At 40.4% G+C, this 20,798-nt stretch overlaps 1 protein-coding gene across 7 annotated transcripts in view; it reads left to right on the forward strand.

Annotated features, from left to right (window-relative positions):
• The window catches only part of FAT1 (FAT atypical cadherin 1), a 112,322-nt gene extending 91,779 nt beyond the window's left edge, over nt 1-20,543 (forward strand). For 3 of the 7 annotated variants that reach the window (XM_074588220.1, XM_074588222.1, XM_074588221.1), the window contains exons 16-29: nt 406-543; nt 851-994; nt 3,158-3,355; nt 7,435-8,236; nt 9,116-9,247; nt 9,342-9,505; nt 10,065-10,527; nt 11,005-11,158; nt 11,402-11,512; nt 12,241-12,872; nt 13,117-13,254; nt 15,284-15,343; nt 18,074-18,109; nt 19,004-20,543. In XM_074588220.1, coding sequence (XP_074444321.1) covers nt 406-543; nt 851-994; nt 3,158-3,355; nt 7,435-8,236; nt 9,116-9,247; nt 9,342-9,505; nt 10,065-10,527; nt 11,005-11,158; nt 11,402-11,512; nt 12,241-12,872; nt 13,117-13,254; nt 15,284-15,343; nt 18,074-18,109; nt 19,004-19,629 — 3,798 coding nt within the window. In that variant the 3' untranslated portion in view covers nt 19,630-20,543. Of the gene's footprint in view, nt 1-405; nt 544-850; nt 995-3,157; nt 3,356-7,434; nt 8,237-9,115; nt 9,248-9,341; nt 9,506-10,064; nt 10,528-11,004; nt 11,159-11,401; nt 11,513-12,240; nt 12,873-13,116; nt 13,255-13,737; nt 13,920-15,283; nt 15,344-18,073; nt 18,110-19,003 lie in introns of those variants that run through there. The other 4 variants (XR_012587122.1, XM_074588223.1, XM_074588224.1 and 1 more) reach the window with 4 other exon arrangements.
• Nucleotides 20,544-20,798: the final 255 nt, after the last annotated feature.

Here is a 20,798-nt window from a genome sequence, read left to right on the forward strand (position 1 = left end):
TGATTTTTTTCCTTTGAAATACTCTGTCATGCCAGTCTTGCTTTCAGTCTTTAAGGAACATATATTGATTTGAAGATGGACATAAATGAATAGATAACGTTTGCCACCGAGTGAATTGAAAATTTATTTTGAAAAAGTTTCAGAAGCAGGGACTTGAGCTGCTGTGGGAAAGTAGATGATATTTTGTGACATATTGGTGTTCTCCTCATGAGAACAGGACTTATTTTTCAGAAGAAATTCAGGAAATTAAGTGATGTTGGTATGTTCTATTTGGATGCCGTTTCTCCTGAGAACTATGAAATGTGTTAGACCAAAACAGCCGTGCTCATCTTCAGGATGAGTTTATCTGAAAGATGATAGAGTGTAGTTTGACCTGTTTTTAAATGAGTCTGTAACGTCCCTTAGGTTATGGCAGATGATGCTGATGGACCTTCAAACAACCGCATTCACTACGCAATTATAGATGGCAACCAGGGAAATCCTTTTACAATTGACCCTAGCAGGGGTGAAATAAAAGTGACTAAGCTTCTAGACAGAGAAAAGGTAAGTTTTTGATGCTTTTTGGGCATTCGGGATTAATTCAGCTATACAAAATTGATGACCACCATTTCTTGGATTATATTTGTAAATTACCATTTCATGTGTTTCAAAATTAATATAGCAGTAATAAAGTGAAAGCATCTATTTATGTCAGTGCTTCTGGGGGACAGAGAGGAAGAGAAAGGATTAAATATATGAAGGCAAGCTTTACTGGGGGTTTGCACAAAATATTTCTTGCTTAAAACAAAAGCTAAGTTTGTTACTTTTTGCTGCTTAGTGAATGTTTGAAAATTTTTTTATTATTTCATAGATTTCAGGATATACCTTGACAGTTCAAGCTTCAGATAATGGAAACCCACCTCGACTTAACACCACCACAGTTAATATTGATGTTTCTGATGTAAATGACAATCCTCCAGTATTCTCAAAAGGAAACTATAGCGTTATCATCCAGGTAATATAAATACAGATGATGAAGTTTTAGTAATAATATCAGTAGTGTTATTTGCATGTGACTTTGTGATTTGAAAAATTCTGCAAGATACGATAAACCCAATGCTTCAATTTTATTTTCCTGTATTTTTAATTATTTAAGGTTATCAGTGAGACTGCTTACCTGCATAATTGTTTAGGGTTACAAAATTCACATTGTGCAGTCTATTTAGAACTTTACGTTGCAAGTACAGCGTGTCTTTTTTAATATACTTTGTGTGTGTACATGTGTATGTATATTATACATTGCATATATGTTCATAATATTCTTAGCATCATACAGATAGGTTAAAATAAATAATAATTTAGAGTCGCTGCTTAGAAAAAGATACCTTAGGTACCTGTTACTGTAAAGCAAGTGTTGTGCACTGTGGCACATAGTTCGAGATTTAATTCCTATTGGCCTCCTCTGGGATGAGAGGCAGTTAAAACGGGAGTAGTGTTTCATATCGCTACATACCAACCCTTTGACTAATTTTGCACCTTAGAACGGTAGTAGTGGGCCAGGTTCTCAAATGCTGGCAGGTACTTGCCTGATTCAGAAAACTCTAAAGCAAAGTTAGCAGAGGCAGCAGCTGCACCACTTGTCTTCCTGAATCCTGTAGAGAATAAATGGAAAGGAACAAAGGAATTGCATTAAGACTTTTATACTGGTAACGTAAGTGAGCTCAATCCCTCGGGTCCATTTGCTGTTGCTGGTGTCTGGCCTGGTACAATAGATGAGTGGGGATCCTAACCTACCACTTCTCTTGGAGACCGTGTACGTGATTTGTAAAGGTAGCTTTCCAAAAGAGGACAAAGTGATTCATCTCTTCCCAACATATACAGAATATGCAAGTAAGATGTCCTGGATCTCACTGTTTTTAAAAAAAGCAATAGATTTGTATGGTTTTTGTGCTGTCAAAGGTATTTTGCTTTCCCCAATAATCGTCTTTCTTGAAGTGTTAATTAATGTATCCCCTAAAACTGTAGACTATAAGGCCAGTGTCTGTAATGTTTCCCTTGCTCAATTAAAAAGGAAGCCCTCATGTTTTATAGTTCGTTCATGTCAGCCTGTCCTAGTATGAGGGTGACAGAGAAGAAGCTGGAGGAGTTGTCCAAGAATGCTGGTGTGCATTTCCTGATAGACTGGAGATGGGCGTATTTGGACACAGTTGGGAATGCGCTTAGCTATTATGAAAATCAAATTGCTTGAGATGTCCAGATGTAAATATTTGTATTTTTAAATGATGGCCCTTGTTTCTTTTGCTGAAGGGGGGGAAAAAAGCTTCAGCTGCAATATCTGATAATTAACTTGGCAGAATTTCACCCACTTATTCTGTCAAGAACAAAGAATATGCTTGTTTTTAAGAGCTTTTGCAGCTGCAAAGGATAGCATTTTGTTATTGTTGTACTTCACAATAACACTTGTACCTTTTTTTAGCATTTAAAATATATGTGTGTATATATATATAAAAAAAATCTGGTCAATACAGTATAGCACAAATATTCTGGGAGGGGTGTTACAAGAGTTAGAGAATGTTGTGCGTGTGGATCGGATACACAATAAACCAAAGTGTGTGAAGTGTCTGTGAAACCACATCCACGTGATACAAACTTGGAAGGGATTTTATGATGCAAATTTTAAAACCTGGATTTCATATTTTAACCAGACTGTAGCAGCCACAACCATAGTCAGAACACTAATTAGGGACACGAGGGGTCAGATGGAGGACTGTGTTTTCCTAGTCCTCCCAACAAAGGCATTGGATAATTCTTTGCAGGTGTTTTAGCTAAAGTTGAAATCTTTGATCACTTGGTAATTAATCTACAGTAATCTTAATTCAGACCAAAAGTGGAAGACGTAAAATTTCAAAGCTGAGCCTACTTTTAAAAATGTAAGACGAAGTTTAAAAAAACAAAGTTTAAACTGTGCTGCCTTTCTCCTTTAATTGTTTTCATCATGATTTTCAAAGGGTGGTATTTTTCCTTGAACAATATTGTCATTCTGATTTCTCTTATACTGATTAACTGGTTTGATAGTAATGTGATATTTAGGGTTTTTTTCTGTTGTGAAAAAGACATTGATGTTAGGCTATATGCTCAACTATAGGAAACCCAATGTAATTGTATTATGCATTTATAGGAAAATAAGCCTATTGGATTTAGCGTGCTCCAGCTAGTGGTGACAGACAAGGATTCTTCTCACAATGGCCCGCCTTTTCTCTTCACCATCCTGAGTGGAAACGAAGAGAACACTTTTCAGGTTAACCAGCAGGGAGTACTGACGACTGCTGCTGCGCTGAACCGCAAAGTGAGGGATCACTATTTACTTCACGTTCAGGTAGGACGCGCTGTTTTGCATTATAAGTACTCAGTTGACTTTGCCCACCCGTGCCCAATCCACCACTTTTTCCTGCCTACCCTTTGTCTTTCTGTTCCAAGATCCTGACATGCCAAGTAGGCGTTTGAGGCATGTCCCTTCTGGTAACATCTTCGGAGACGATGTCCGTTGATTTAAACGGAAACCTACCCAGGTGTGAGAGTAAGCTGAATTAAACTCATGGTGAGGGTGAGGTGTGAGTGAAATGTTAACTGGGTCAATGTTTGGAAAACCAGGTCAGTGGACCTTTGTTGTAGCATTGAAACTTGCAGCACAGTACTCCGAGATTGCAGAATCTTGCAGTGGAAAACACGGCAGAAAATTCAAAAGCGACCCTGAAATGCTATAAGATATATGCCTGCATTTGCCATTGTTGTGCAAAAAGATCAGACCGTGTCCAAAAATCCAGGTTACATTAACATAGCTAATTTTTCTAAAATACCTTTTGGTAACCCAATGTAAGAAAAGTTCAAACCAATTTTTTTAATCTTATCCAGTCCTTTTTAATTCAGTTATAAATTAAGCAGCTGTGAACAGGGGACTTAAAATTGGTTGGCTAAAAATAGCTGGCCTTAATTCTTAAACTTCATTCCCAGATTCGTGTTTTAAGAAAAGTTCTTACCTTTATTTTAACACAAGGAATTTCTTTCAACCTCCAAGTTATTCTCATATGTAATCTTGCAGACAACTTCTGAGTACGCACGCACTTGCAGAGTTTAAGCAGTGCTGTCTCTGTATACTGAGTTTTGTCCACATTTGGGATAATAATTGTGGCATATTGACACGAAGTCTCTCTCTCTTCTTTGGGGAAGGAAAAAGATTTCCCACAGGTACTGTTGTTTGCTGGTTGAGTCACTAAAACATGTTAGCAGGTGCCATCGGTATAAGAACTAGCATAGGTAAAGGTTCCATTTAAATGTAGTTTAGTTTAGGGTTTAAGAATTGAGATTAAAAATGGGGCAGGGAGTTATATCATTCCTCTGGTAGCCATTTTTTTTCCTCAGTAGTGACCTGCTAATTAGTGGTGGGTTAGATTAGCCTTCAGGGTACCTAAACGATGGCTCTGTTGGCCTTCCTAGGCTGCACGAGTCCCACACGGCAGCAGAGCTGGGCTTTGTCACGCTTGCCTAACAGGCTTTCCAAGTTCCGTACAGATTCCCCAAAGTCACCTTTTTATTTAGGAAGGAACAACCAGCAATGTTTTCTTGTATGTGCAATCAGTGTCATACAAGATTCATATGTTTTAGTTTATATTTTCTCCAAGCAGTAACTATTTTCTATTTATTTTGCTCCTAAAATGTATTCCTATGAATGCATGCACAGGTAATTATGTCTGTTTCATGTAGACAATTACACCAACTTTGTCACATTTCATGATTTAGCTGCACCTTTGGCCCTTCCTAATGTGCCTGCCTTTTCTCTATGTATGAGTATGTACATATGTAATTTTTGTACACAGGCGCCCGTCTAACACCTTCCTCTGGGTGGAATCACAGAATTCTTTCATTTCCGAGCCACTTCCTGGGCTGTAGGATGCTTGTAAACAGCCTGTCGGTACTTCAGCTCTCTTCTCTTTAGCACAGCACTTGAAAAGTGCCTCTTTTTCCTAGGGAATGAATAAAGGCTATTTTAATGGCATGCAGTAGCTAAACGAGTGTCTTAAAAGAAATGTACTCATCTAGAACAAAGGCGTCTCAGAGATAGTAAATCATTAAAGAAGAGTACACTAATATACATTCTTTGTGTGCTCTACTACCCAACCTCAGTATTTTGGACCTGTCTAATCCCTTGGTTTACAAGTTCCCTGCCTGGATTCTGGAAATATGTCACTGTCTTTTAATTGCCATTTATCATCTTATGCTATGATAGCTTTTTTAAAAAAATAAAGACAGTGCTATAATTTGCTATTATCTTCTCTGTAGTGAGTCACTGTACGTGAGTGTGAAGGCATCTAAGACTAAAACTAGCATTGCCATATCACAAGACTTCAGTCCCAATGATACACACCAAAATAGATACATCACTTTTTGTAAAAAAAAAATACTTTTCCCCCGTTCATTTAAAAGAAAGACTTTTCAAAGGCTGCAGGAAGACATCTTCTCAAGTTTACACTGGCTTTAATTTCTGTGCTATCATCTTGCAGCTCACAAGTTAATGGCTGCGTATGATGTCTCGATACTCGGTTTTGGTTTTTAACTGATCTTCACTTACGTGCTTTTCTGTATTGACAGCTTTCACCTTAGTTGCTTCTGAATGGATTGCTGAGGAAGAGGTCTTCTTATGTTACAGGCATACTTTAATTGAAAAAAAAAAAAAATAAAATGGAAAAAACCCCACCCAAAAAAATCCCCCAAACTCACAAACAACCCCTCCCATACACACCCCACACCCCCACTACTACCAAAAAAACTTTACTTGAGATGACCGTTTCTATTACTTTACTTTTGGAGTTTTAATAGAAATAAAGATATTTTTTTTTCCCCAACATCCACCTACATATGCATGCCACTCACATTTGCTTTCCCTCTCTCCAAAGGAAATAGATTATCCATTAACAAATGTCTCACAGCATTAGTGCGTGGAATCTTCAGCTATGAGTCATCCAGCCCTTTGTGCCACGCTCTGAAGTCTTTAGTTTAAAACCAGAGCAGATTTTTAATATCTCTGCACTAGTGAAAAATAATTTCTCCTGGGGCTCTTCTTTCCTACTTGCTGTCCATTTGTTATAATTTTGCTTGCCTGTTTGTTTTAAACCCTTTCTTGTTTCCCTTGGGCATTTCTCCTGTAGCTAGACTGCCTGCCTTGTCTTGTTTCCAGGCAGAAATCTCGGCAAAACAAAACTTTGCCAACTTGAGCTCTCTGTCTGTCGTTATTTATGTTTGGGTAACTAGAGGGCAAGTTTCTAGCCATGCCTGTCTGTTGGAGTTAAGGGATGAGGATATGTAGTTCTAGGAGACGCGCATTACCTTTAAAAAATGCTTCGATTATGTGCACATCCACAGATAATCTTGTGCCTGGAGTTTTTCCTCTTTTGCTTAAACTTGTATGAAAACCCAAAAGCAGCTTCTCTGCGTAGATCATCACAGCGTACCGACCACTTGTCCTCATTGTAAAATTATTGTAAAATCTTTTGAATAATGCAGGATATTTTCTGCCTTCTGAGCCCTCTGTATCCCCTCTGTCCTTTCACATCTCTCCACTTCTGCTTTGCCCATTTCTTTAGTCTCACTTTCAGTAACTGGGAAAAAGCTCTGGGAAAAAGATAGATGGGAAACAAGAACTGAGAAATAAAAAGAAAGAAAGTGAACCCAAGGGAATGTTCTTTTCTACTCTTTTTTTGTCCCCTCTTCGTACAACAACAGTGTATGCTTTTGTCGGAGAGGGGTGGAGGACAGGGGACGTGATGTTTAAAAAGGCTTTAAAATTGAATTAGGCTGATTCTGTTAAAGATAATTAATTGTCTGAGGCAAATAGCACTACAGGTGGGTTGGTTTTCTACCCTCTCCGTGATCTCAAATCATGAAAGCCAACATAATTAATTGTAACATGTATTGTTTTCCTTTTGAAGTACTGTTTTTTATACTGCATTTAGATTGTCTTCAAGACCACCTCCTAATAACTGTGGTGAAGCATGTTGTAAATTTCGAGCGCATGACTCACTTCAGGTTTGTAATGTGTTTCCATCCATGGAAATAAAAAAGCTTCCAGCACCATCTGCTGTCTGAAATCAGCTACTGTGCATTTCCTCTGTGTTTGCTGGAAGCGTTAACACTTGGAAATGCCAGGAAGCTACTAAGAGCACCGCAGCCTTTTAATCTTGGAGGAAGTGAACACACGGTTGTGTGTGCCTGCTTATATAAGCTTTTTAAATTTTCAGCGTTAACTTTCATGTCAAGAGCCGTGTTATGAAATTTTCATAAAGCATTTCCCTGTAGGAGTATTTTTTGGAGAAAAATACAAGTCTGCTCTATATAGTACACATACCTGCAGCAGAATTTGAGATAAAGCAAAAATGTAACTCTATCCTCATTTTCCTTTAGGTGGCAGATAATGGAAAACCACCGTTGTCATCTTTGACTTACATTGATATTAGAGTTATTGAGGAAAGCATTTATTCTCCAGCAATTCTACCTCTGGAAATCTTTATCACAGCCTTCGGGGAAGAATATTCAGGTGGTGTCATTGGAAAAATTCATGCAACTGATCAAGATGTTTATGATACTTTGACATACAGTCTGGACCCCAAAATGGAATCCTTGTTCTCCGTTTCGAGTACCGGTGGCAAACTAATAGCACATAAAAGGTTGGACGTAGGACAGTACCTCCTAAATGTCACTGTTACAGATGGGAAATTTACAACTGCAGCTGATATTACTGTACACATCAGACAAATCACACAAGATTTACTAAATCACAGCATTGCAATACGCTTTGCAAACCTCGCCCCTGAAGAATTCATCGGTGATTACTGGCGCAATTTCCAGAGAGCTTTAAGAAACATCTTGGGCGTGAGGAGAAATGACATCCAGATTGTTAGTTTGCAGCCTTCCGATCCTCCTTCAAACCTAGACGTCCTCCTGAACATTGAAAAGTCTGGTAGCTCTCAGCACCCAATGAGAATTTTGCTCCACAAGATAAACTCTTCTGTGCCAGACCTAGAGGAGATTTTAGGTGTCCGGATAATCGGTGTTTTCCATAAGCTTTGCGCAGGCCTGGATTGTCCTTTGAAATTTTGTGAAGAAAAAGTAACAGTGGATGAGAACATCATGTCAACCCACAGCACAGCCAGGTTGAGTTTTGTCACTCCCCGTCACCACAGAACAGCAGTTTGTCTTTGTAAAGGTAAGAAAAGTCGTAAGGAAAACAGTATCCTTGAAAAGATTGTTCTGGTTTTCAAGAGCCATAATCCACAGGGGAAAATTTATATTACAGGACATGATTAAGAATGTCCTGTAACCCTCACTGCAACATTTGCCTAATTTTATTCAGAATAAGGAGTAATTCTTTCTTGTCTCATTACCTCATTTTAAGAGTTTACATAATATAAGCTCATGGGAGGGGATTTTTTATTTTTTTTTTTTTAAACCTTCATTTTATGAAAGTTCCTTTTTTTTTTTGGCCTGTTCTACATTGCCAGCCATTTTCAGTCTTGTATGCACAAAGGTAAGTTCTTGCAAAGTACTTGAGTATTTCCTGGTTTCCGCTTAGCGGAATAGCCCACACAGCTGGGACTTGACTGGGAATGACAGGGTGAGCTGGGAAACGAATATTCATTAAGATACGTATAAGAGCAGATTAATTTGTCTTTAGCTCTGAAGGAAACAGCATTGCTTTTTAAAATCATGACTTAACATTGCTGGGTGAACTTGTACATCTTAAATAAATGTTTAAAGCCTGTTCCTTTTCTGTCTCAAATACAGACACGCTCTTTTCCTGCTCTCCCCAACCCACTCTGTCCATGATTAATATATACACCAGTTTCCAAATTTTACCAATTGAATCGTCTGAGGAATCAAGATAACTATGAACTTCAGCCACTATACATTGCCATTTGCCCAAGTCGGTGTTTGTGCCAGTCCTGTCCCATAACTGTTACTTCACTTCCTTGTCTGACAGTTAGGAAGATCATGTGGGTTGCTTTCAGCTGCTGTACTTAAGTGTCCCTTTTCACAAAATACCACTACCACCAACAGAAGAGAAATAACGTGTTTTGTTTTACAGAAGGGAAATGCCCCCTGGTGAACAGTGTGTGTGAAGGAAACCCGTGCCCTGAAGGTACCGAATGTTTAGGAGATCCAAAGGAAGGAAAATACACCTGTGTTTGCCCAGACAGCAAAGCAGGACAGTGTCCTGGTAAGAAATTAACTCTAAAAATCTCTACGTAAAACCGTGTTACTCCACATATAAATTTGTTTTAACACATTTTATGCTTTTCTGTATTCCTAAGCATCAGCTGGCTCTGCCGTGACATTTACTGGGAGCAGCTATGTGAAATACCGTCTCATGGAAAACGAGAACAAAGAGGAAATGAAGCTGACCATGAGACTTAGAACTTACTCTGCTCACGCAGTTGTTATGTATGCTCGGGGAACAGACTACAGTATCCTAGAGGTATATTAAAATCTCCTGGTGCATATCTCCTCTTTTCTTCTTACCATCTTCTCACTATTTTTTGTGCCAAATTAAAAGATTGAATCATAACATCTCTGGAGAATTGTTATAATTGAGAATTGCCTTCAAGGTAGAGTGCGTTATACATCCAGGTGACAAACTTGTACAGAATTTTTTTAATGTGTAAAAGGAATTAGTTTAAAACAAAAACCCGAATTATCTATTTTAAATAACAACTTTAAATTTATTTGCTCATAATGCCCATTAAATCTGTACAGAAGCACAAGATGAAAGGTCTTGAGTATTGTAATCTTTTGATGATGATCTGTGACTTCTCCACTAGAGGAAAAAACGTACTAAGTATACATTTTAATTAAAAGAACTGTAGAGAATGAATCACAATCACTGTGACAGTTTGGAATGCAGTATTATTAAACTGCCTTTTATGAACACCACCATCATCCTGTCTCTCCAGCAAACATAAACTTTTATAGGCATCAATATTTTCTACTCCTGAAGTGCGCAGACCATTTGGTGACGTTGTGGCTTTCCTCTGCAGATTCACCATGGAAGGCTGCAATATAAATTCGATTGTGGCAGTGGACCTGGGATTGTCTCCGTTCAGAGCATTCAGATTAACGATGGCCAGTGGCATACGGTGTCCCTTGAAGTGGACGGAAATTACGCCCGACTTGTTCTGGATAGGGTGCACACTGCATCTGGTACTGCTCCTGGTACCCTCAGGACACTCAACCTGGATAATCATGTGTTTTTTGGTGGCCATATTCGGCAGCAAGGTACGAGACACGGTAGAAGTCCTCAGGTCAGCAACGGTTTCAGAGGCTGTATGGATTCTGTTGTACTTAATGGACAAGAGCTCCCCTTGAACAGTAAACCGCGAAATTATGCACACATGGAAGAATCTGTAGATGTGACTCCTGGATGCTTACTGACCACCACGGAAGGTTGTTCCAGCAGCCCATGTCAGAATGGAGGCATCTGCAATGCGCTGTCAAACGGAGGTAAGCGGTGCTGTGTTCTTAGTGAGTTTTCAAAACCGCCTTTCCACTTCCCTGCCTTGATGGACAAATCAACTGTGTGAGGAATTCTGGCTTTCCCAGAGAGTTGTAGAAGGCTGGTTGTCTGGTAGGAAGCTTGTGTCTGCCTGTGTTCTAGACTCAATTTCTTGGGGTATAAAACACAGATTTAATCTTCAGTGTCAACACCTGAGGTCCGTCCTCTTAACTGCCCGCTTGAGAGTCATCCTTTAAAAATCCTGAAATCGTCGTGACAAGCTCAAGTTTTGTGAGAGAAATGGAAGTTACCCTTCAATCATACTCAAGAAAAACTTTACTGTTAGACTTTCCTTCACCTTTCAATAAAAATATTTCTATTTCTTCCCATCCTCTCTCTCTTGGACGGAAGGCGGGCAGGGAGGGTCTTATCTTAAATCCAGTAAAGCCACGTGCGCCTTTCCAAAAGCCTGTGTTTGATTTCAGGTTACTACTGCAAGTGCGCGCCTTTGTTTATGGGAACTCACTGCGACGTAAGCGTCAACCCGTGCGCTTCCAACCCCTGCCTTTATGGTGGGACTTGCATCCCGGTCAGCGATGATTTTATCTGCCAGTGCCGAGGACAGTACACAGGCCAAAGGTATGTTGGTATGGTTTATTGTACCAATGAACCCCTTAGACAACAGGCTATAAACGTAACACTTTTTCTGTTGTCTTTTTATGTGTTTCCTATTTAAAGCTGAGGCTTTGAAACCACTGGAGTTAGCTAAAGTTAATGTCAACCCCTACAGCCCTGAACCCTACATTGTATACTTACTTGCAGTAACGTAATGGTTCGTTCATGCTGCTAATTGTTTTTTCCTTTATTTTTTTGCCTTTGCAGGTGCCAGCTGGGTCCATATTGCAAAGACAATCCTTGTAAAAACAGTGGCAAGTGCATTGACAGTTTGGATGGACCTGTTTGTGAGTGTGAAGCAGGCTTTCGTGGAGAAAGGTAGGTAGTGTTCCACATACATTGAATTTTTAACAGTATTAATTCACAGTTATCAGTTCAAACTGGTTGAAGTTGTGTCCAGCTTTGGAGTCGCCAACACAAGAAGGACATGGACCTGTTGGAACAGGTCCAGAGGAGGCCAAGAAGATGGTCCAAGGGCTGGGAGCCCCTCTGCTGTGAGGACAGGCTGAGAGAGTTGGGGGGGTTCAGCCTGGAAAAAAGAAGGCTCCAGGGAGACCTTAGAGCCCCTTCCAGTACCTGAAGGGGGCCTACAGGAGAGATGGGGAGGGACTCTGGATCGGGGAGGGGAGCCATAGGACGAGGGGTAACGGTTTTAAACTGGAAGAGGGGAGATTTAGATGAGATATTAGGAAGAAATTCTTTGCTGTGAGGGTGGTGGGACACTGGCCCAGGTTGCCCAGAGAAGCTGTGGCTGCCCCATCCCTGGAGGGGTTCAAGGCCAGGCTGGATGGGGCTTGGAGCAACCTGGTCTGGTGGGAGGTGTCCCTGACCAGGGCAGGGGGGTGGGACTGGATGATCTTTAAGGTCCCTTCCAACCCAAACCATTCTATGATTCTATGAAATCTGAAATGTTGGTAAAATAGTGAATTGCCTGTTCGTGTACAGTACCCTATATCAAACATATCTAGAATTGTTGAGAACAAGGAGACTACAACAGAGACTGGTGATGTAAACTAACCGTCCTTTCTCTGCTCTGTTTCTGGTAGGTGCCTGACCGACGTCGATGAATGCGTAGAAAACCCCTGTCTTAATGGTGCCCTTTGTGAGAATACTTACGGTTCATATCACTGCAATTGCAGCCGTGGATATGGAGGAAAACACTGCACAGACATTGTTCTTAACAAATATGTTTCAACCTCTTGGAACATTAGTTTAGCTGAAGTGATTGGGATTATTGTTTTCATCGCAGGAATATTCTTCTTAGTTGTGATTTTTGTCGTTTGCCGCAAAATGATTAGTAGAAAGAAGAAGCACCAGCCAGAACCTGAAGACAAGCAACTGGGAGCTACAACAGCTTTCTTGCAAAGACCTTATTTTGATGCAAAATTGAATAAGAACATCTATTCTGACATCCCACCACAGGTTCCTGTTCGTCCCATTTCGTACACTCCCAGCATTCCAAGCGACTCCAGGAACAATCTTGACCGGAATTCTTTTGAGGGCTCTGCTATCCCCGAGCACCCAGAGTTCAGTACTTTCAACCCAGATTCTGTCCATGGTCACCGGAAAGCTGTCGCTGTTTGCAGTGTAGCACCGAATTTGCCACCTCCGCCTCCCTCCAACTCTCCTTCAGACAGCGATTCGATACAGAAACCCAGCTGGGATTTTGACTATGACAGTAAGAAACGTTCTTCTTTTATTATTTTTCCATTAAAGGTGTGCACCGGTACGATTTTAATGAGCGCAAAGTCTCTTTCTGTGCCTGTTCGGGTAGAAAAGGCATTATGACTTCTGGGGTTTGGGTCTGATCCAGCTTCGCGCTCTATTAAGTTGTGTAAAAACGTGTAGATCTCAGCCGGAAATTTTATTGACTCCGTGATCTAGAGTCTATTAATTGTCTCACTTGAAACTTTTTCTTTCAGCTAAAGTAGTAGATCTTGACCCCTGCCTTTCAAAAAAGCCTCTGGATGAAAAGAACTCCCACCCTTACAGTGCCAGGGAAAGCATGTCTGAGGTCCAGTCTCTCAGCTCCTTCCAGTCTGAATCCTGCGATGACAATGGTACGTAAAATCCACTCGTTCTCTACTGCCGCTTACAGTCATTTGGTCTGTCTTTGCATCTATATCTCTTAGTAGCAATAGGACTTAGAGAGATCAAATATATATTAAATAATAGCTTATTTAATATATATCTGTATTTACTTATGTTAATAGCCAGACCTGTTAATTTTTTTAAAGTATTTTGCCTATCTTGCACCTCATGTTAATTACTTTACCTTAAAATTATATATATTCATTCTGTGTTGTTAGAATATTAACAGTGAAAATGCAGCACGAGGTGTTCAGAGCCTTGTGTTTAAAAGGTGTTAAATTTCAGAAACTCTTCTAGGTAATCATTAGTTATCACTTTATACAAGAATACGGTGAATTTAAAAAATGGCCTCTGCACAAATATAACTTTCGCTTTGACGTTCAGCTTTCAGGAAAGCTTTCTGGTGTTACAGTTTCATTTGTTTCCTTCTCTTTTTCTTGCTGCGACCTCAGCTCCCATATGGATCAGATCAGTTCTGAGTGAGAGCAGAGTTTAAGGGACTGCTTGTAAGTTTGATTACTTTAGTAATGAAGGAAGCTGCACAAAAAAAAAAAAGGAACTTTGTTACAGTAGAACAGTATATTTGGCTTTCACCATGATTAAAATGATTTCAGAACAAAATTTCATACCTCGAAAAAAGCCAATATAAAAATATTTTGATCATAACTCCAGTCCATCAAAATATAATCAGCATACGTATTTGTGGGGTTTATTAATTGGAAGCCTTTTACTTCTCCATTGTGACGAGAGATGCTCTTACAGTTGCTACGAATGCATCCGCGTTTTCAGAAACATTTCAGACCGATTGGACAAAGCCACAGTTCTCTCCTAACCTCATTCCCTGAGTTAAGCTGGTTTGACTCTTCATTCCAATTCCTGCTTTTGTCTCTGAATGGTAAAAAGAATTTGAAATTCCTTTAGCTTAGGAATAAAGACCATTCTGCTTCTCAACGAAGTAGAGTGACCTGTCCTTAACAGCATGAAACGAAACATCTGTGTTAATGATTGGTGAAAGTAAAATGTTGTGCTTAAAATACTCATCATCGTATCAGTAGACCCGATATCAACTTTTTTCCTGTGGTATTAAGTGTTGTGCAGTACATGTCGTTCTCCCCTCCTCCCCATCCCATGTGTTTCATACATTCCTTCTCGTATTTCTTGTCATGTATTGATTACTCATTAATACATCGTTTTAAATAGCTGTAGCATCGTAGATATTGTTCCTTCGTTCCTTTTTGGTATATTCTGAATTTGTTAGTTTGAAATTTAATCCCTGAGCCATGCAAACAAATTGCATGCGCTTACCTCGTCCTACCCTGTAAGAGTAAATCCTCCTCCCTTCCAAAAGTATCTTGGGAAAGGGAAGACATAAAAAAATACATTCATTTTGGTTGTTTTTAAATAAGAATGTCACAACCTGAATTTGGTATTCTTGCTGTGATAGCAGTGTTTGCACACGACTTAAGTAGGTCAGCAACAGGCGCTTTCAGTAGCTATTTTTCATATTCTAGCATTTTAGTTCATTTTGGTGAAAATTTCTTCCCCTGGTCTTCCCCTGACAGGGGGGGAATGTAGTTTGCCATCTAAAAGGGGAAGCCTAAAGCAATACTCCTTGATTCACCCGACACACGCCCTTAGAAAAGCCTGATTTATTGCTGTCTAGATGCAGCATTCCACAAACGGTGTGTTTAGGCAACACTTCAGGAATTCTAACCCAACTAAAGCAGCTTTGTGCTCGTGCAGAGTTTGCTTCGGGAGTAGTTACAAGTACTTTTCCATGTTTATCAAGAATAAAATTCAGGTTTAGAGATGTATTTTATGTATTGTATGCAACTGCTTTCTAGCTAGAGAGTGAATGTATGTGTACACCAATAATCTTGCTTTATAAAATAGTCATGAACTGCAATTTTATAGTGTTTTCTTGTACACCTATATGCTGTTTAAAGTGATACTAACTATAGGTTTGTTTTAATTTGCTCCTTTTATACCTTTTACAAGCTTCCGTAGTGACTGTAATACACCTTGTCAATGCTGTTGTTGACTCGGTGGAAAAAGAAGGTATATACATATTTTAATATTTACTTACTGCTTTGGCAGAATAATGCACGTTTGTCTTCTAGTAATGTAGTCCTAACAGATGGGAGTTATAAAATATTCTTTGCTTGGATTTTCTGATAAGTGTTAGCAAAGAATATATTTATATCATCTATCTGTTGATATTTTCATGTGTATGCTGTTAGCTACCCTGTGGACAGATTTCAAAGTGTGATTTTTGGGGGGTGGTGGGGGGCGGGAGGGGATGTATTGGCATAAAAAGGTCTTGGTGCTTCCTCTCTTCTGAAAGGATTCCCGCTAAAGCTCCCGGCAGAACTGAGATGGCATCAAAGGCAATTACATACCCTACAGTAGATGAAAAAGCAGCAGCCCCCGCTTCCTTCTCTTCTCCCACCCACATCTGTGGGCACCTCGTCCCGCTGAGCAGACTGGTCCCAGTCTGGTCCCAGTACTCACTGCCCTGCCCTTCAGGGGTCTCTCTAGCAGAAAAATCGGATTTCTAGGATGCAGTTGCTGTCTATGGGCATACACATCCCTGTCAGTTTAAGTAGTTACTACCCAGCCTTGCATCAGTACCTGAAAGGTGTGTTTGGGTGCGTATACGTACACACACACATCTTTGTGTGCATAGTATGGATTTAGAAGTTAGAAACAAGTAAAGTAAACATTTTCAATGGAATTTTATCTTTTCTGCCAACATTTAAGAACTGGCCACTCTGGAGTATGCAAACTCTTTACAAAATAATGGTAGTAATAAAGGTGCTGGTGAGTCTATACAAACGCTAACTGTTGTTTTAACTGACTTCAAAATCCTTAAAAGTTCCAGTAATACACAAGGAATTCACTCCATGACCACGCGTCTGCAGAGGCTCCTTCTGAAATAACCCCCGCAGTGTTTTTCCTATTTCTTAATACAGACTAGGAAACCTTACTTTTTTTAACTCCTACTTAAAATGAAGCCATTTTAAGAACATAAAATTAATTACAGGAGCTAAAGATTCTTTTCGGTTCGTTATTTGAAGTGCGTCCTGTCTAATGCATGCAGACGCGCAAAAAGTAGATAAATGCAAAGACTTGTGATCACATGAGAGAATTTCATTAATGTCTACCTACAGGCCATAGTCCTCGCTGCTAAAAAACTGTAATGCGCAGTACGCAGGAAAGGGAGAATTATAAGACTAGAAGCGTCAAAATCTAGCAGGGGAAATATGTAATAACTTATTCAGATTTTCTCTGAGATTTTAATTGGTAGAAACTAAAAGTGACGGATGTAGTTCTCAAGTCAAAGTTGAAAGCATTGCTTGGTGGTTTAACATCACTGCAAGATAAATACAAATATCTTATGCATTGCAGAATATTGATAGAGAGGTTAAAGATGTTCTGCTCAGCTACGTCTTAACGCTGGGAAGCTTCTACTCTTAATAAGCCTTCCGTCTTTCCAAGGGTCTTAGGTAAAGAGTTGTGCTTTGGAGCACCCTCAGGAGGGTGCCAGCGCGAGCAGCAGAGATCCTTGCTCAGGCCTTCAGCAGGGTGAAGTTCTGGGGCAGATGGTCCTTTCCTGTAGTCTCCCAAGTCGTTCTGTCCAACGGCTCCCCTGGAAGCCTGAACTGGAGCTACCCTCGTCCTAGGGCAGCTGTAGCCCCACATTCTCGGCACTGCTCCTTGGGGAAGGTTGTAGCTCTGTGCAAACAGAGCTCCAGCCTAGCAGCTCGTCACCTAGAGAGATGGGCACAGCGGGTTCCAGTTTGCATGTCTGTGCTTTCTGTTAAAGGGTCTTTGCCTCAGAAGGACAGGACCAAGACCTCCCCCTTCCTTGGTAAAAGCGCGCTAAACCATGAGGCCCTGGTCTGCCCGTTGGCTTTAGTTTTGCACCCAGTTTCCCTAGAAAAATGAAGAAAGTCGTCTTCTAAGTAGACTACTGGTCAGCACCTTCTCCTGGAGATGAGGCCAGAGGTTTTTTAAGAGTCTCGGACTGATATCTCCTTTAGTGTGGACAGCATTTTTCTTGTCCAGGCTAGGCAAGCTTAAAAAAATCAAAAATAAAAAAAAAAAAGGAGGAAACCTCCTCCAAGAGTCAACCTCTGTCCCTCCAGTCTTCCAGGAACAGAGTATTAATTCATAGGGTAAGATCCTTACAGACCTGAAGAGGGAATACAGGTTCCTGAACAGAGAAAGGTTTAAAACTCGTCAGATAACACAGGCCCGTTCTCTGCTGAGCGCGAGCTGCCGCGAGTGCTGTACCGAGAGAGCTGGGTCTCCCACCCCATGGGAGCAGCTAAAGGGAGAATTCCCGTCTTTGCACTAAGATACGTGGAAGTGTAAGTCTTAGCAGGTGCAGCACTGGATTGAAAAACAAGGGGATACAAGGAAATGGAAAAAAAAAAAAAAAAAAAAAAAAGAGACCAAGTCTCGTTACCCCTTTTTAGCAGAAGTCCTAAATCTATTGATAAGGAGATTTCCGCAAACTACAGGCTGCAGATTTTGCCCTTAGGCCGCCGTGTCCCAGGCGGGCCGTACACGAACTCCGTAGCCATTCCACACTTCAAGCCTAACAAAGGAGCCCAGGAGAAAAAAAAAAAAAAAAAAAGCCACCTTTAGTACTGCTGTGTAAACTGGACAAAAGCAGCACGACCACCGTAGTGACAGTCATTGTTTGTCTTCACGTTGGTTCCACTATTTTGATTCCTAACTACAGATGTTTTCTCCTTTTTCTTCTCATTCTGCCACCTAAAGAATCTTTTGCTGTTCCTGACCTCAGCAATTCAAGAGGTGACTCCTGCATGCAGTTCATTGATGTTCACCAAAATATCGCTGTTAATACTTTGGTTTTAACACAGACTCACTCTCAGTTGCTTGCTGTGCGTTTGTCTGCAGTGATTACTCTTTACTAGATGTGCACCTTATTACAGTTCTGTATTGTTTTCCTTTTTGGTGTTCAGATGAGAAAAACAATCATTTTTTAATAAGATTAGGCTTGCATCTAGTTTCCAGCGGATGAATACAAACTTATTCAAGGGAAGTTTGCAAGAGAGGATCAAGTTCGGTCATTTATGCATGATTAAGCTTGATTTTCCTGTTTTGTTCTTGTATTTGAATGTGGAATGTCTTTACTAATAGTCAAAGATTTTTATCAGAGGTGTGGAGGTTCCTGTAGAGCTAACAGCATTTTGTGAAATTAACTTTACGACGCAGTTAAGGGGTAAAGTCTCTTTAAATGGTCTGGATACTTTACCAATTAGACGTTACTTCTAAAAGCACGGCAGTTATTATCACCCCAGCTGTAATGACCCAACCACAGTGGATTAAAAACGCAGCTGCACAGGGAGGCTGGTTCTTTGCCCTCCAGTGAACAATTCTATACCATTATGTACGGAGACAGCACGTTCCGTAGGTGCCCCCCAGCTCTTCCCACGTTAGGTGAGATGTCGGAGAACATGTCAGAGTTGGAGTGTGAATGGCGCAACATCTAATGCATGGCATAGCGTAAAGTTGCGTTGTGTTGAACGTCTTTTGTGGAACCGGGGCAAACTGCTCTCTCATTAACAAGTAGTGTGCTAATCACAGTGATTGCATTGTCTTAATACACGTGTTGACGTCTTACTTCAGACTGACTTGAAGATAAGGTACTAATACTACTTTTTTTAAAATAAATTAACTTTGCAGGTTACCACTGGGATACGTCAGACTGGATGCCAAGCGTTCAGTTGCCGGGTATCCAAGAGTATCCAAATTACGAAGTGGTCGAGGAGTCAGCTCCCCTCTACACGGACCCAAACGCCATCGATACAGACTATTACCCTGGCGGTTATGACATAGAAAGTGATTTTCCACCTCCACCTGATGACTTCCCTGCACCTGATGAGCTTCCACCGTTACCACCAGAATACAGCGACCAGTTTGAGTCAATACAGCCACCCAGAGACATGCCAGCCGTAGGTAGCTTGGGTTCTTCTACGAGAAGCAGGCAGAGATTTAACCTGAACCAGTACCTTCCCCACCACTACCCTGCAGACATGTCAGAACCTCAGACCACAACCAGTGGTGTCAACGGCGGTTACAGAGAACCTTACGCTCCTTACACATTAGGGTACAACAGAGACTTTGAAGCACCTGCTGTAGACAACATGTCCATGTCCGTGTACGCTTCCACAGCTTCCTGCTCCGATGTGTCGGCGTGCTGTGAAATGGAGTCGGAAGTCATGATGAGCGACTACGAGAGTGGAGACGACGGTCACTTTGAAGACGTGAAAATCCCTCCGCTTGATTCCCAGCAACACACAGAAGTCTGACACGCTCAACAAAAGTGCCTGGACTCTTAACAAACTTTATCAATTCTAGAACAACTCTCTCAAGAGCTTTTTTTTTTTTTTTTATTATTATTATTTTTGTTTTGTTTTCTTTTTCCCAGCCACAGGGAATGCTTTTGTTTCAGTGAGCTGAACTGGCCTGGTGGCCTCGGATCATGCACTTCATTTCACTAAATCAGCTGGTTTCCATTTCCTGACCTACTGTAATCAAAGACGGTTCTGAGATCTCCATTGGCTGTGCCATTTCTCAACATCCTTTTTGTACTTACATTGTCTATGTTTAAAAATAAATAAATAAATAAATAAATCGCATACCACTTCTCCATGTTAGCATGATGCATATATTTATATAGTTCTAATGCAATTAATTTTCTCCTACTTTTTGTAAATTTTCTGTACAGTTTTGATTTTAATAGTTTTAACTAGATTTTGTAGATATTTTGTGAATTTGTTTTCCACTGAAACTAGTGGTGTTAGTGTGCCATTAAAAACTGCCACCCTGACTTACTGTAATCAGGGCGTCACTCTGTGTATTCCCCCAAAAACCTAAGGTTTGACGTTTCGTTATGAAAAAAAAAATAAAATAAAAATCACCATCTTCACACAAATCCCACTGTACATAGGTTAGGTCTGCTATTTTTCTGGGTCAGCTACATGAAAATGTCTTAAATGGGTTGCTGTATTTTAAAACTGTAAACATTATTTTTTTTCTTCCCTTCTTGGCAAGCGTGTTGGGGACCCACTCCATACCAGTTTAGAACCAAAACCACCACGACACAGTTTTTATAGTGTCTGTATATTTGTGATCCAATGGTCTTGTAAAGGTTTTTACTGAAAATTACCATTAGCCCGTCTTTCTTACTGACAATAAATTATTAATAAAATACTTTAGCTTTGCTCTGTGTATCTCTATTATACGATATCCAATTGACAAAGCATTCGGTGCAGCATTTTGTGTATGTTTTGTACTGTGTTACGTTCCTTGCTGCAAGCGACACCTTTCCCTCTCCTCGGAGCTGGAAGCGCAGCTCTGGGAGAGGTGCTCAGTAGATGGCAGTGTGTGTCTGCTTCGTGGTGTTTTCCAAAAGTCATTGGGCCAGTATGAATAAAGATTGATGGCTATCAAAACCGCAGTAGCCTTCTCGCTAGTT

The sequence above is a fragment of the Larus michahellis genome, chromosome 5 (genome assembly GCF_964199755.1).
Source record: "Larus michahellis chromosome 5, bLarMic1.1, whole genome shotgun sequence".
Lineage (NCBI taxonomy): Eukaryota > Metazoa > Chordata > Aves > Charadriiformes > Laridae > Larus > Larus michahellis.